General features: G+C 43.3%; 1 protein-coding gene across 8 annotated transcripts in view; it reads right to left on the bottom strand.

Moving 5' to 3' along the window:
* Arel1 (apoptosis resistant E3 ubiquitin protein ligase 1) overlaps positions 1-15,759 on the bottom strand; it is a 52,670-nt gene that overhangs the window by 14,094 nt on the left and 22,817 nt on the right. For 6 of the 8 annotated variants that reach the window (XM_021634139.2, XM_060387867.1, XM_021634138.2 and 3 more), the window contains 7 exons: positions 11,035-11,095; positions 9,962-10,188; positions 8,332-8,569; positions 3,800-3,969; positions 2,542-2,722; positions 2,103-2,350; positions 376-453 (listed from right to left, as the gene is read on the bottom strand). In XM_021634139.2, coding sequence (XP_021489814.1) covers positions 376-453; positions 2,103-2,350; positions 2,542-2,722; positions 3,800-3,969; positions 8,332-8,569; positions 9,962-10,188; positions 11,035-11,050 — 1,158 coding nt within the window. In that variant the 5' untranslated portion in view covers positions 11,051-11,095. Of the gene's footprint in view, positions 1-375; positions 454-2,102; positions 2,351-2,541; positions 2,723-3,799; positions 3,970-8,331; positions 8,570-9,961; positions 10,189-11,034; positions 11,096-15,759 lie in introns of those variants that run through there. The other 2 variants (XM_060387871.1, XM_060387872.1) reach the window with 2 other exon arrangements.

Below are 15,759 nucleotides of genomic sequence, written 5' to 3' on the forward strand. Positions count from 1 at the left end.
AGGACTAGCTTCAGCACACAGGGGACCATGCGTGGGCACAGTAACCGACATCCTTTCACCGTGGTGCTGAAGCCAAAGACAGGGTAAAGTATCCAGTGTCAGTAGCACACTCCTTGTTAAGAGGTCTATGTTCAGGGGAGGAGGGGGGTTGTGGGGGGATACAAAGTGAATAAAGTGTAATTAATAAAAGTTAAAAAAAAAAGAGTTCTATGTTCGTGGCATTTAATGAGGAGACAACTTTTCTTTGTTTGGAAATGAGTGTACACAGAGGGAGAATGTTCAGAGACACTGAAAGTCCTCAAGAAAAAAAAGAAAAGACTGACCACCCCAAAGCTCAGGCCTGTTCAGCACGAGGCAGACTATAGGTCAACTTACCTTTGTTCCAGGGCACACTCGGAAGGTGTAGAGGCGCCAGGGGATGATTTTCAGGTAGAATTCCTTCACGGAGAATTGCTGGGCCGACAAAGAAAATGGAGTGAGTGATAAATAAGGGTGCGCTGCCTGGGTATTACAATGCAAACAGCAGTCTTGTCTATTTTTCCTAATAACAAAGGATAATTGAGTCGACACTAGAATAACTATATCCGTGGAAGGCAAGGTAAAGTCGCTGCCTGACAGTGCGATTTCACAGGCCCCAAGTCGCCGCCTCAACGCACTCTCTGTGGAACGCCTCGAGTTAGGTCTTTATGAGCATAAGACACTGCACCTGGAACAACCAGGAGCCCCTGCCCCAGCTGCTGCTCAGTGACTCCCCAAGCCCACACACAGGACCAACAGCAGCCTTACCCACGGCGCCCACCTACTTCCCATTGTTGGTTTAGGCTGAGACATGGTTTTACTCCCTAGCCCAGGCTATGTTGGGACTCTCTAAGCAGCCCAGGCTGTCCTTGATGCCACAGTGACCTTGCTTCAGCTTTCTGAGTGCCGAGAGCATAGGTGTGAGCCACCATGCCTGGCTCTTTCCTCCTATTTGAGCAGTCCTAAGGACTTGGCATGGAGAGGAGACGGGAAGAAGATACGTGGATACCTGTGTGAGAAGGCTGGTGGGAAACACAGTAGGACCCCACACAACAGTTCATCTGAACACCTTATCATGAGGTCAAGGAAGGCTCTTATGCCATTTATAAAGGAGGAGAAGATAATGCAAGATTGGTTTGCTTTTAAACCAGTTATGTAAATGTATAGTCCATTTTCCCTCTTTTTAGTGCTTGGACTGTCCCTCACAGGCTACAGGCATGTTCTACCTTGAACTACATTCCCATCCGCTACACTTCCCCCATGATTTAAAGACCAGTTTTCATTAAACAAAACTTCCAACAACACTCAAAAGAGAAAACCGTTTGCCAGTTTTAGCAATAATTAATTCAGTGTAGATCCTCCACGAGCTTCACCCCACTCATTATCTCACTGCCATCCCTTCTACTCCATGTGAAAGCTAGATTTGTAAACAAATATGTCATACAGAAGAACATCAGAAAGTACAAGGGAATCTGAAGCCATTCAAATTACTGATTGTGAAATTAAAGGATGTAATACACTATTCTAATAGTCTATTTGTGTGAGGACTGGACGAAGAGGAAAACCCAAACAGTCAAAAGAAAGCCCCTAAGAAGGTGCCTCTGAGCTCAGGGCTTGGGAAGTTCACCTTCCTGTCACTGCCAGAATTTCTTCATCAGTCTTGAAGCCTGGCAGTGACAAACATTTAATGTGGCTTCACATCATAGAATGCAAGGTCAAATTGTTTCAATATAGCACAGTGACTTTTATCCTATGAGGACTTCTGAGTGGTCAGTGGCCCTCTTTACCATGCTGAGAGCTGCACCTCAGGAAATCCTCCCCGGCACCCGCAGGCCCTCAACAGTTCCAAGAGACTCCGAGGCTATGGTGGAGACCTGCCCTTGTACAAAGCAAACCACTGTAGCAGCAGAGGTGGCGACCTTCTGTTCCACGCCAGGAAGCCTTGCTTAAGTGTCGCAGAAACCCTACAAGGAGATGACCCTGCCCTACTGCCATTCAGACTGCCCCTTTACAGCTTCTGTTACTAACTGCTAGTCACGTACGGAATCGGGTGGGGGTTTGAAGGCAAGAACGGAGGCTCCAACCTTTGGTGACACGTAGCAGTACACCTTCTTCGGCTTCTTCACCTTCTCAGGGGTGTGGCACTCGGAGGGCGAGTCTTCATCATCGTCCTCAATAGCAGTGGAGGGCCGGCGCTGAGACGAGCTCATGTGCATGGGGGGAAGATGCCACGGGGTGCTGGCACAGTTGTTAGTGTTATAGAGGTACGCCTCGAAGTAAATGCTCACTCCTGAGGTGGATACATTGCGTTCAACGATGTTCCTCTCATTCTCTGAAGTACAAGGGGTGGAGTTGGAAACAGGGATCGGGGAGGGCAAGCTTACCTACTGATGGTCACTTAGTGAATTACGGGGCAGTACGGTAAATATGACTCGAATATCAAATGTCTGTGAGGTGGGCTGGAGAGCAGATATACAAGGAGGAAATGGATGGGGAAGGACCAACCCACAGCTTTCAACTCACCACTAAGGACAATAATGTCAAATTCGCCATTATTGATGGGTTGATTCTGGTATAAAATGCAGGCATGGAAGCAACCTCGAGAATGCAGGGTGAGCCTCAAGAACACCTGGCATGTCTGCCTGTTGGATGTCACTGACTTCTCAAATGAGACTTCCTTATTATCTTCTTCTTCAGGGCCAAGCTACAGGATGCAAAGTGTGACATCACATGCAGGAAAAAGGTACAACTCTAACAAAATACATATAAGACCTGTATGCTGAGCACTATTAATGCTGCGAACAAAGAAAAGCTGATTTTTAACACATAGAATTTATTCTTGAAGAATCTCATGCATTGGTGATTAAGTGTACAGAAACAAGAACCACACTAATTGGGCTCAAATCCTAGGGCCTTCACAGATTATAACTATAAAATTTCAGTGACATTAATCAGTGACCATGAATGTGCCATCTATTAAAAGGGGTCTTCTGGTATCTACACCATTTAGTTTTGTTTTTTTCTTTTCTTTTTTTTTTTTTTTTAAGAAATAAGCACAAAGGTAAAGTAAGTGGAACTAAATATCAAGTACCAATACCTATTGTTAATATTTTATGCATATTTAAGACTAGGAGCTACACAGATATCAGTACTCAAACTCCTTCAACCAGTTTGCATCAACCATCTAGTACTGCCTAATTAAACCATATACACATATGTTCTTAAACCTGACCTGCTTGACAAACCAATTCTGCAGATATCCACAAAGATAAAACAAAAATTACAATGACACATCAAGACTCCATGTACTGATTAAAACTGAAGGGGCAATTACAGCCTTCCTATTGTTCCATTACAGACTTATGGAAGCCATAATTTCCCATCAAATTTAAGTGAACACAGGTAAGTGGACAAATGAATTCTTCATTTGTTTTCACAGCAAAATAAGAATGGAATAATTTATTCCAAGTTCTCATTTTTTACTCCCATTTCACTTCATTAAAAAGTCACTATTTCATTAAAAAAAAAAAGAATCTCACGCATGCATACATTTTGATCATATCCATTCATGCCCACCCAACCCATCCCCACCACATGCTCACCCCAACTCCACCTTCTGCTCACAAAGAGCTTTCCTATGGCGCCGTCAAGCTATGCCTTACACTTGTTAATGGGACAGGCAATCTCAGATAAAGACAAGAGAGCTCAGGGAGAAGAGTTGGCAGTGAGGATAACAGGGAAGGGCGCCTAACTGTCTTGAAGATAAACAGAAGTTACCGACCTCGTGGATGGACACGCTGTAGTTGTGCTCATCTCTCAGGGACGTGGAATTGTTGGTTGGGTTGTCATACTCATCACGGGGCACTATCTGCAGGGTGTGTGGCTGCCCACAGGTCAGCACAAGAGTAGAAAAATGGCACACAATTTTGGTTTTGGAAGGAACCACCATTCCTGAAACAGACAATGAAGGCCAAGAGAGAAATAGAGTCATAGAAATGAACTCTGGGGACTTGGTTTTGTTGTTGCTTTGAGGAGTGATTTTGGTTTTCTTGTTATTTTTAACTACTTTGTGCACCAAACAAAATGAGAAAAAAAATCTGACAGAGACAGAACTGAAAAACACAAAACTAGTGCTAAAATCTCTCAGGGAACCTTTGAGGTGGACTTTAAAGTGACTGCTCAAGCCAGGCATGGGGGCACACACCCTTAATCCTAGCACTTGAGAGGCAGAAGCAGGCAGATCTTCGTGAGTTCAAGGCCAGCCTGGTCTACAGAGCAAGTTCCAGGACAGCAAGGGCTACATAGAAAAACCCTGTTTAAAAAAAAAAAGAAAGAAAGAAAAAGAAAAGCCAAGGATGAGTGAGACGGCTCAGGAGGTGAAGTACATGCTGAGCAAGCATGGTGACCTAAGCTTGATTCCCAGAACACATGAAAGGTGGAAGGAGAGAAAAAAACCCACAAAGGTGTCCTCTAATCTCTATGTGCGCACCTGCCGTGTGTACGTGCCCTTCACACAAGTAATCAATGAAAAATAAACACTGAAGATGGCAAAAACAAAACTATAGGGCATGAAAGCGGTACAAATCTAACAAAATACATATAAGACCCGTATGTTGAGCACTATTAATGCTTAGACAAAGAAAAACTGATTTTTAAAACCTGGAATTTATTCTTTAAAAATCTCATGCATGTATACAATATATTTTGATCATGTCCACTCATGCCCACCCAACTATCCCCACCCATCATCACCACATGCTCATCCCAACTTCACGTCCTCCTTTTTTAATTCACTGTCTAATTGGTTCTGTCCCTTGTGTAGCGACATCCAAATACACAAAATATATCATGCTTGTGAACAGGAAGATTCAACACAGAGCAAATGCCAACTTGCCCACACTGAAATACAGGTTGAGCACAGTTCTTACTAAAATCTTAGAAAAATGCTGCTAGAATTACACATTACACCAAAATCTTTATAGAAAGGAAAATGAACCAGAATTAGCTAAGGCAATTTTGAAAAAGAATAAATGAAGAACCAGTGCACATAATACAACAGATAGATAGTCAGGGCGCTGGTGCTAAATGGGGGCAGACACATCAACCAATGTTACAGTCCAGAACCCCAGAAGAGCACCACACACACACACACACATACACAGCTGATACTTGATCAAGGTGCAAAAGCCCTATCCATGAAGGAAAGACATCCCTCTCAACTCATGGCCACTGGGCAACCAGAGAGCTTTGAGAAAAAAAAAAAAGACATAAATAAAAATCAAAGAACCATGACACAAGTCTCACATACAAAAATTAACTAAAAACGAAGCATGGTTTTAACGTAAAATGTGAAAAGATACAACTTTTAGAAAAACCAATGGAGAAAAATCTTTAGGATCTGGAATTAGCCAGAGATCTTAGACATCAGAAGCATAATCATGAAAGGAAAAAATGCTTTACACCGTGGAAGATCCTATTAGGAGGAAAAGAAAAGCCAGACTTTAAGTGTTTGACATGGGACTGGTTCATAGGATTTATAAAAAGAGGCTCTCAAAATACAACAGTGAAAACCCAAAAATTTATATAGTATGTATATAAAAATTTGTATAGTTTGTAAACACTATACAAACATCATGTCACCAAAGAGGGTACACAGTTGTTAGATGAGCACATGCAAAGATGTGCTCTTTATCATCTCTAAGCATCTGGAAAACGGAAGTTAAACATACACTTATTGGAATGGCTAAAATAAAATATAGTGACAACATTACAGTGGCAAGGATGTGAAGAAATGGGAATCAAATGCCACAGCCACTCAGGGAGAGTTTAGCAATTTTTTTCTTTAAAAAAAAAACTAAAGGTGCAATTATCAAATGCTTTGGCAATTACCTTTCAGGGCATCTACTTTGAGAAATGAACACTCGTTCACATAAAAAAAGCTGTACATGTATGTTAAAAGCAGCTTTGTTGATAATAGCTAAAAACAGGAAACAATCAGGATGTCCTTCAATGGGTGAACAGTTAAACAAATGTTCATACCATTGAATTGTACCCACAAAAGAGAACCAATCACTCATATTTTTGACAACATAGATGGATCTCCTGAAAATCCAGCCAGTCGTGAGAGTTATTCAGTATGAGTCTACCTCTCTAACACTCTTCAAACGACCTAGTGTAAGATGTGGTTTGGGACTCTGGTTTGAGACCGTGTCTGTGTACCCAGGAAGGCTGTGAACTTCTCGTGCTCCTGCCTCTGCCTCCTGAGTGCTGGAATTACTGATCACCGCAGACACAGGTCACAGGATCTGGTTTTTGTAAAAGTATAGAAATGGAAAATAGATTGCTGGCCTCCCAGAGATTCAGAAACAAGCCTGTGGGGAAAGAAAGATGAATGTAGCTACAAAACAGAACACAATGGAGGGAGCTGTATAATGGCAGAAATAGCTTGTGTCTTTTTGTTTTTAAACGTTTAAAATTTACTTTCATTTTATATGTATGTGTGCTTTGCCTGCATGTATGTTTGTGTGCCATGTGCATGCCAGGTGCTCATGGAGGCTAGAGGAGGTTGCTGGATCCCCATGTGGGTGCGGGAAATTGAACCTGGGTCCTCTGGAAGGGCAGCCAGCACCCTGAACTGCTGAGCCATCTCTCCAGCCCCATGTTCTGTACCTTAACTGTATGAATGTCAGAAATACAGCTGTGATATTGTATTACATTACATTATGCTACAATCTGAAAGATGTTACCACTGGAAAACTAGGTAAGCGGATACCCTATCTCTTATTTATCATGCATGTGAATATAATTCTCAAAGTAATACGTTTAACTTAAAATAGGGATGGTGAGGATAGAGATTGTTCTCTGTTGGTGGCCAGAAGGATGTGGCCTTTTAGGTGGACAGTCTCTGAGTGAGGTGTTCAGGCAAAGGAGACTGACAGATGCAGTGATGCCTTGTTCAATCTTCCTTCACACCAGAGAAAGAGAGCTGGGGACCAGTCAAGCAAACACTCGCAAAGACTTCAGTCATTAAGATCTGACTCCCAAAGTTAGCCACTGTCTAGTACAAACGATCCCAAGCTAGACAGTATCTAATGGCATCTTCAAAAACTGCCAGGAAGGCACAGACAGATACGACCTCAAAACACTAAACACTTATGTTGTAGAACCAAAAGTCAGATATTACAGACCTCAATGCCAGGGAGCATTTGTTATCTGGCCCAAAGGCATGATGATGAAAAGAGAAGAATTATGGACAAATGCTCTTCAGTGCAAAGTAAAATACATATTGACAGTACCAGCGGATTTTGGCCAAGGTACTTTTACTTAAAAAGGGCTTTAAAAAAAAATCAGAAAAATGTATCTCCTTTCTTTTCTGCTATCCTTGGCCCTTAAGAGCCTGTCAAACTGATTATTCAGCAGTTCTATTCCTGGAGAAATACAAACACATGCCACACAGAGACCCATACACAGATGCCGGAAAGAGCACAAAAGTAATATGACTTTTCTTATTTGAAAAGAAAACATTGCCTCCAAGCCCGCTGACCTGAGTGTGATCCCCAGAACCCATATGCTGGAGGGGAAGAACTGACTCTCCAAGTTGTCCTCTGACCTCCACAGTACACTGTGGCCTGCATAGGTTCCTCACAATAAACAAACAAACAAGCAAACGGGTGGATGGATAGGTGATACACGGATAGATGGATAGATAGACAGACAGACAACCTGTACACAAACAAATGTTTAAGGTAGTTTTACTCTTGTTAGTCAAAGAGTAACATGGGGAAAACAACCCAGATGTCCACCACTTATAAAAAGACAAACAATACATGACATATTATTTGGCCAGTAAAATAAATGAAGGGACCACACATGATACAACATAGATGAACCTGAAAAGCATTACACTAGGTCAAACAACAGTCAAAAAAAGGCCTCATGTTTTATGATTACACCGGTAGAGCTCCACAGCCAAAGACCAGCGGCTGCGGTTGGGGGTTTGGCAACAAAGTTGCTAATGGGTCTGGCGTTTCTTCCGGCCATAAAGAAACTCCTCTAAAATTGGCTGTGGTGATACCTGCTGAGCAATTCATTTGAAATCCTATTAAACTTTAAATTGATAAATTTTTGTGGTGAACTCTCAACAGAAGCGTTTTTGTTTTTGTTTTAAAAGGAAGAACTGAGAGTCCTGTTCCGTGGCAGAGCACATGCTTAGCATGAGGCCCTGAACCCTACCGCACCCTACTAGAAAAGACCAGAAAGCACAGACCAGATGGGGGAGTGACGGCAGAAACAAAGAACGAGCCAAGAACCTACCGGGCTGAAAGATTTTGTAGTAGGGGCTATAGGCCACGTTTAGCCCGCCAAGCTTCACGGTGACCTCGTAGCGCCCAGCCCTGCGCACGGTGAAGGCTACCTTCACAACGTTGGCATCTGGCTCCTGGAGGACTTCCTGGGTCACTGGGATTTCCACTGCTAGTTCAACATGAGAGATATGAACCCGCAGTCCCACGGGCCGGTGTGCGGGGAAAGGCTGTCCGTTCTTATAGAACAACTGCGACAGGAAGAGAGGGCAGGCGCTGATTAGCACGAAAAGGGAGAGAGCCACTTCCTATGTGTGCGGTGTGGGGTAGGGGAAGCGGCCGGCCAGGGCCACACTGGTACACCCCAGCGCCTGCCTGTTCCTCTCAGTTCCGCTCTTAGGAACACAGTGAGAGGCAAGTTCACATACGTGCAAAAAAAACCACTGCATCATGGACAAGTTCTTTGCTAGTGCAGAGGGTGGGTCAATTTGAACTTGAGGCTTCTGAACAGTAAATGTCACCTCCTCAGTGTCCCCAACACTATTATGCTATCGAGTCTAACCCAAATGGGAAGGCAGTTAGCCAGCAGCATGCCTTGGAGCACTGGCACCAGGGAAAAGGGTAGCACCAGGCAAGGGTGGACGGGTTCAGGCTCACACAGCAAACTTAATGACACCTAGTGAAGTTCCTTTGTAAAGCGCCAGAGAGTAAGTGTTTCTTTGGACCATACACAAGTATTCCAATTATGCAAATGAGAAAGTGGCTGAAGGACAAGTGAATGTGGCTGTGTTCCAATTAAAGGGCACTTACAATGCCAGGCAGTTGTTGGGGCGCATACCTTTAATCCACAATTTGGGAGTCAGAGGTAGGTGGGTCTCTATGGGTAAGAAGCCAGCCTGGTCTACGTTGTGACATAGGACAGCCAGAGCTACATAGAGATCCTGTCTTGAAAAACAACAATGGAAGAGGAAGAAGAGCAGGAGGAAGAGGAAGAGATGGCATTTACAGGAATAGAAAGTTGGAATTGCTTGGGCTTTCAGGCTAGATTTACTAATTCTTGATCTATAATACTTTCTCCCACTCTTCCTTCTCTTTTCTTTTTTGTCTCACCCCATCCCCTTTTTCGAGACAAGGTCACACAATATAGCCCTGGCCCTGGAACTCATTATGTAGACCAGGCTGGCCCCAAACTCGCAGAGATCTGCCTCCCTCTGACTCCTGAGTGCTGGGATTAAAGATCTGTTGGGCGGGGGGGAGGCCGAGTCCCCATACAGAATAGGATAGCTTTCAAATCCCTATATAGACAAAGATGATCTTGAACTCCTGATCAGAGGGCTCTTGCATCTGCCTCCCATGTGCTGGCATCATGGTAGTATAACTCCAACCAGCCTCAATATGGCTTTTCTTATTTGAAAAATTAACATTAGGTTTTACACTTCATCAAAGATATGTACCCAATAAACCAAAAGGAAAGGAAAAAGGCTCTTCAGATATTAACAATTCCCAAGTACCTGGGAGGGGAGGGACTGAAAAACAAGGGAAAAGGTTAACACTCCAGCCTGTACCACCAATTCAGTGCTGGTCTCTGGAAAGCAAATGACTCAGAAACCACGATGGGTATGGAGACAGAAACATTCCCTTACATGCACTCGGAAGGCCATGCTGTGGCCCACCTCATAGGGGTCCTTCCAATCCCAGGACACTTTGCAGGACCGGGGATCCAGGTAATTGCCCCGCACGTAGTCATAAATGGTCCGGTCCCCTCGGCGCTCACGGTCTTCATTCTGAAGAAAGCTGACTACACGTGCGGCAAGCTCAAAGAGGAACTTAATTGTGAAGAAGAATGCAACCACAGACACTGTGATTCCACCTACATAAAAGAGAGAAACAACCCACCTCCAGTTACACATTATAGCATCTCTAGAATGGCTCACAAAGCTTAAAGAAAGCCAAGATGAGTCTGCAAGATTGTAAACACACACACACACACACACACACACACACACACCACCCACCAACCAAACCCAAACCCAAACATACCAGGTAAAAACCACTATCTATCAGGTAAAAAGTGTAATTTCTAGGCCAGGAGCAGGTCACTATAGTACTCAGGGCAAATCCCACATACTGCCCATCTCCTGTATGAAGTCAGGCTGGGATATCGGCTCACCCGGTCCTAAACAGTCCATAGATGCTTGTGTACCACCCTGGCAGAGCTGGGGGTATGGGATGAGATTACATGTTTTTCAGATCTGGACCTTAGTTGCTTTCCTGCTGACCCGTTCTATACCATGAACCCTATACAGCGGCCCCTCTAGCTTCCTGCCTGTGCTGCCCCTCACGGAAGCAGTCAAAACAATGTGCCTTTGGTTCTCTCCATTTGGAAGCCTTTTGTTCTCTTGTGCACATGGCAAAGGCCTTCCACAGGGCCTATCAGTTAGAGGCTCCTTCTCTGGGAGCCCCTCAGAACTTTTATATCTATGAATTTCCTCCTACTTGCCCACCTCCCCCTTCATGTTGTGAACTCCTTAAAGGCAGATTTTTTTTTGCCTCGATTTGGACTTTACAGTAAACAATGCCTGGCACAGACATTGAATTTCTCTGCCAACTGTGTGAAGGTATGTTCTGGCACAAGTTAAGAAAGAGGAGAGATAAGAAGCAAATGGACCTAGACAACAATACTCAAAATCAAGAAAAAGAACTTTCTATCACATACCAATAACGTAAAACATCAGGTCTCTTCAATGCCAGCAGACAGCCGAGGATCACAGCTGCAACTGAAAAAGAAAATCTGTTCAGTATCTCTCCAGCTCTCCTTAAAGAACCTCAGAGGAGATCAGGTTCAGCATACGGCTTAAGCCAAGCGGCTCTAGTCCAGTCAGTGCCTTAACATCCCCGTCCTCTCTGCCAAGCTTGACAGGGGCTACACACCACGTGTCACACAAGCAAGACTGCAACACTCCTCCTAAAGATTTAGAATCTACTGGCCACTCTCAGAACATAAGCAGCCAACTTGCTTTAGTGCAAATTACAAAATGAAATTAAACAGCTTTCATCTTCTTAGACTCCGGGTTCCCAAGACAGTTTCCCTCTTCTATGAAAAGCGGTGCTAATTAATGCAAGGAAAGAAGATAATGGAATGTTTTCCACTCATGTTATTTGCCCTCTGAAAATAATTCAGCTAAGTAAAAACAGCTATATCAATTGAAGATTTTTTTAAACAAGTAAATATGATCATCACATTGGTATTGTGCAACCAAAATGAACTCTGGATTATCCCAATAAGGCACGAGTACAAAGAAGTCATTCATGATGTCACTAGATCAGACAGACTCATGGGCTGTCAGGAAGATGAATTAAATAGAAGGCCGAGGACAGAAACACAAGGAGAAGGGATGGTACCTTCCATCCTAAGTAGTGTCCACTAAGGCCAGGGTTTGAGGGGAAATTTTCAGGTCCTCACCTTTTTCCCCGCCCCCATGCCCATGTCTACATCAGCACTTAGCACTTACTACTTAGAGACAAGACATCTAAAGATTTCTACACTCAGATCTTGGAGGGCACAAAACAACCTTGAAAAGGTAAAAGAAAAGCAAGCACCTTTGTGCTTTTATATCTGATTATGCCTCAAGTTTTTGAGAGAGAAAGGGAGAGAGCTGACTCAAGCACTTAAGAGGCTGAGAGGATGGCTGCAACAGTTCTAGACCCTGCGTCAAAAACAAAACTAATGCAAAAGGTGGTAGAGGGGTTGCTTAGTTGGCAAAGTACCTGCTTTACACACCAGAACACCCATTAAAAGATAGGTGCTGCAGGGGCAGACACGAGAGGACTCCTAGAGCTTGTTGGCCAGCCAGAAGAGAAAAACCAAGATCCAGGAATCAGTGAGAGATGCTGTCTCAAAAAATGAAGTGGGAAAAAAACAAAACAAAACAAAACAAAACGTGGAGAACAATTGAGAAAGATACCTAATGTCAACTTCTGGCCTTGCATGTGTGCAAGGACACCTCCACACCTATACATGCACATACTAACCATGCATATACACACAAACAATGGAAACAGAAAACACCTCCCTCAGTCCCTTATTAAATGAAAGCCACAGAGCGGGTAACAAATTGTCTTAGCTTCAGAGGAATTCCTACCTAGACTGGGGTCTAAAGTACTGCTGGAAAGCAAGCCCCTAAAGAACACTGGAATTGGTAGCACGCGCAGACCAGGGTATTTCCAGAAGAATCTACTACACAAATGACACAGGGACTCAAAACTTGAGACTACAATTCCTGAGCCCCCTTCCAGTAGCCATCTCCTGGGACTCTGTGTAGAAAAGCTGTCCTCATATCGCTCACAAATGGCTCTCTCAATCTTAAAGGCTACATTAGATGATTCCATGGGATCAAACTTGGGAGTTCAGCTGACTGAGGTGCTTCTAAACTGTATGTGGACAAAAATGAAGCACATGTGGCTAATGGACAGCCTTGTGATCTGAAGCTTCTTGCTCCCTGGAAGACACTTAGGGCTTGAGATGAGAGGGCAGGAAAACTCTTTTTCCGTCTCTGACAGCCACAACTTTTTCCCTGAGAAGCATCTGGCAAACAGCAAGGCAGAAGCCTAAAGGCTGGCAGGGCTATAACCAACTGTACAACCTCTATAGGTTTCACAATTTTTTGCTGCTGTACAAGCCAAGATTCAGTGTTTTCTGTGCCATCTCCTTTAGCATGACTCTGGCATAACTCCCCTAGCAATGACGGCACTAAATCAGAGTATACCAAACAGTAAAGTATAGAGGAACAAGGCAAATGCCTTAATCCTTGAGTTAAGATTCATAGGTTCAAACTGTGACCCTGGCCAAGCCATCTCATCTCTCTACAGAGTGTCAGTTTTTCTTGCCTGTCAAATAGGGGTAATACTCACATGTACCTCATTTGGGTGCTGTGAGGATTTAATGGGCTAACATATGTTAGCTTAGAACTATGCCTGGGACACGGCCAGTCTTCAGTCTTCATGGCGCTTCTCTATAGAACAAGCATCACAACTCCTTTGCTGCACGGCTGACAGGAAATTCAGTGAACCTCTACTGATCCCAACACTCTCCAGGGAGAAAAGTAGTAACAATTACAAAAGACATGGTCTCTCACTGGACCAGAAAATCTTACCCTCCAAGGGAGTTCTTGACACTATTCTAATATGATGACTGACAATCTGTGTAAGAAATTATAAAAACTTTATAAGAAGTTAAAGCAAGCCACCCAACAAATACTAAGTCCTTAATATGACAGCACTGGGAGAACTGCACAGATCATAACAGCCACTCATGACTCCAGCAACTGTCGCTTTTGCCTTGTTGAACACTCGGCCACAGTTTTCCCTATTCGATTGTGTCTCAACCAAATTATTAGTACTGGCTTTTACATCACCTAGACCTTTTCCAATAAGTCATTTCTACATCTCTACCACAATCCTCCTAACAATTTAAAGCCCAGCACCAATGAGTACTTTTTTCCAAATACTTTCCTCTTCTTAGAACATATGAGTAAGGCATTAGCTCTGTCACTTCCTCACCCACTGGTCTGACCTTCATAAAATATCCCCTGTTCTAATAGCACCGCTTGAAAGCCTTCCTAAAATACTTGGCCTTCTCCAAGTTTTCCCCAAGGTCACATTCTGAACTTGTAATCCTCTACGTCTGCTCCCTTTCTCGTTCCTCCTTAATGTTGTCACACAGTCTCCTTAAGTGTCAGGGGCTCTCTGCTCTGTCTGTCCTGCTACACACTATACTACTCTCCTTAACCAAACCTCACATATTCACTCATCATTTCTCCTCAGAGCCATTCCATGACGCCTAGATCAGATCCTTTATACTTACACATACTCACCCTGAACTGCCCTGTCTCCGTGCCTTTTCAACAGCTATCTCCTGCTACAGTAAAGCCGGTCAAAAACCCATGTGTGAGGTCACAGGCCCCAGAAGAGAAGCTACTGCTGTTGTTGAGCTAAATGGAAACGGTGTCTTTTAAACTGACTTCTAAAGAATTATGTTTATATTCACAGGCTACTGCTGTTGTCACTTGTAATTATCAGAGAACCTTCTATTGGCTGTGGGCAGGGGTAATGTACACTCACAGCTGGTCAAACTGATAAGAATAATGACTTAAATGCTCAGCAATAAACGGGACATCTGTATCACCCCATTCAAGGCTGGAGGAGCACTGCACAAGAGAAGGCCAAAGAATTTGAGAGCCAAAGATGGAGTGGAATGGTGGGATGCTATTTTTCAGACGTGCCATGACCATGGCTCTTTTAACTCAAAGGAGCTGTAATTACCTTCACAAGACCTGTATGAGATGGAGCCTGTTAAAGAGAAGGGATGAACTCATGAGGTCCCAGCCCTTCCTGAGGGCTTATGGGTACTCAACAGATGATATTTGGGGAGATATTTCCTTCAATGACACAGCCACTGGTAAATTGCCCATACTTCAGCAAATATAATAAAAATATATTACATAGGTGTATTTAATTAACATATGCCAATAAATTTCTTTTAAAGTCATGTTCACTGTCTACACATCCTCCCATTTTCAGTTTCCATTCATAGACTATCTCCTCATCTCAAGCTCTAGGGAAAATCCTACCCCCTTACTCCCTAAAATCTTCAATATTCAATTTAGAAATTCTTCTGACCTCTAAATTTATACTTAACTTTTTAAAATATGTTTTATGGCATTTACATTTTTTATTCTTGTTTTATTTTTCATTTCAGAGGTAACTAAGATGAGATAAAGATGAAAACTTCCCTTATGGAGCTGAAGATGGCTCAGTTGGTGCTTGCTGCACAGGCACAAGGGCCTGAGTTTGGGTCCCCAGAACACACATCAAAAAGCCTAAAATCCCAGCCCTGTTGAGGGCAGTGACATGCAGATCTATGAAGCTCAGTGGCTAGTCAGCCTAGCCAAATTGATAATAAGCTTCAGGTTCAGTGAGATTCCAAAAAAAAAAAAAGGAGATGAAAAGACACTTAGCAACCACCGGCCTTCACACATGTGTACATACATTATGTATTTGATCAGTGTATACATTCCACACACATACAGGACACATTGTAAATCTTTATAAGCATTCAATGTAATGGTGGATAGAAACTACAATATGAATAAAACAGCATCAACTGCCTCTTCTTTTCTTTGCTCAGATGCTTAGCTCAAAAGTTTCTCTCTTTTAGATACAGCTTCGTTTTTGCTGTAGTCCTGGGGTGGAAACCAAGGCCTTGTGCACTAAGCCACACTCCTAACCTTAACAAATTTTTTTTTCATTTGTTTGCTTGTTTTGAGACAATGTCTCTCTAAATAGCCCTACCTGAACTGGAAACCACCACGTCAATCAGGCTTGCCTCAAACTCACTGAGTTTGCCTCCCAATTATTGGGATTAAGATGTGTATGCCACCAC

This window comes from Meriones unguiculatus, chromosome 7, assembly GCF_030254825.1.
Source record: "Meriones unguiculatus strain TT.TT164.6M chromosome 7, Bangor_MerUng_6.1, whole genome shotgun sequence".
Classification (NCBI taxonomy): Eukaryota; Metazoa; Chordata; class Mammalia; order Rodentia; family Muridae; genus Meriones; species Meriones unguiculatus.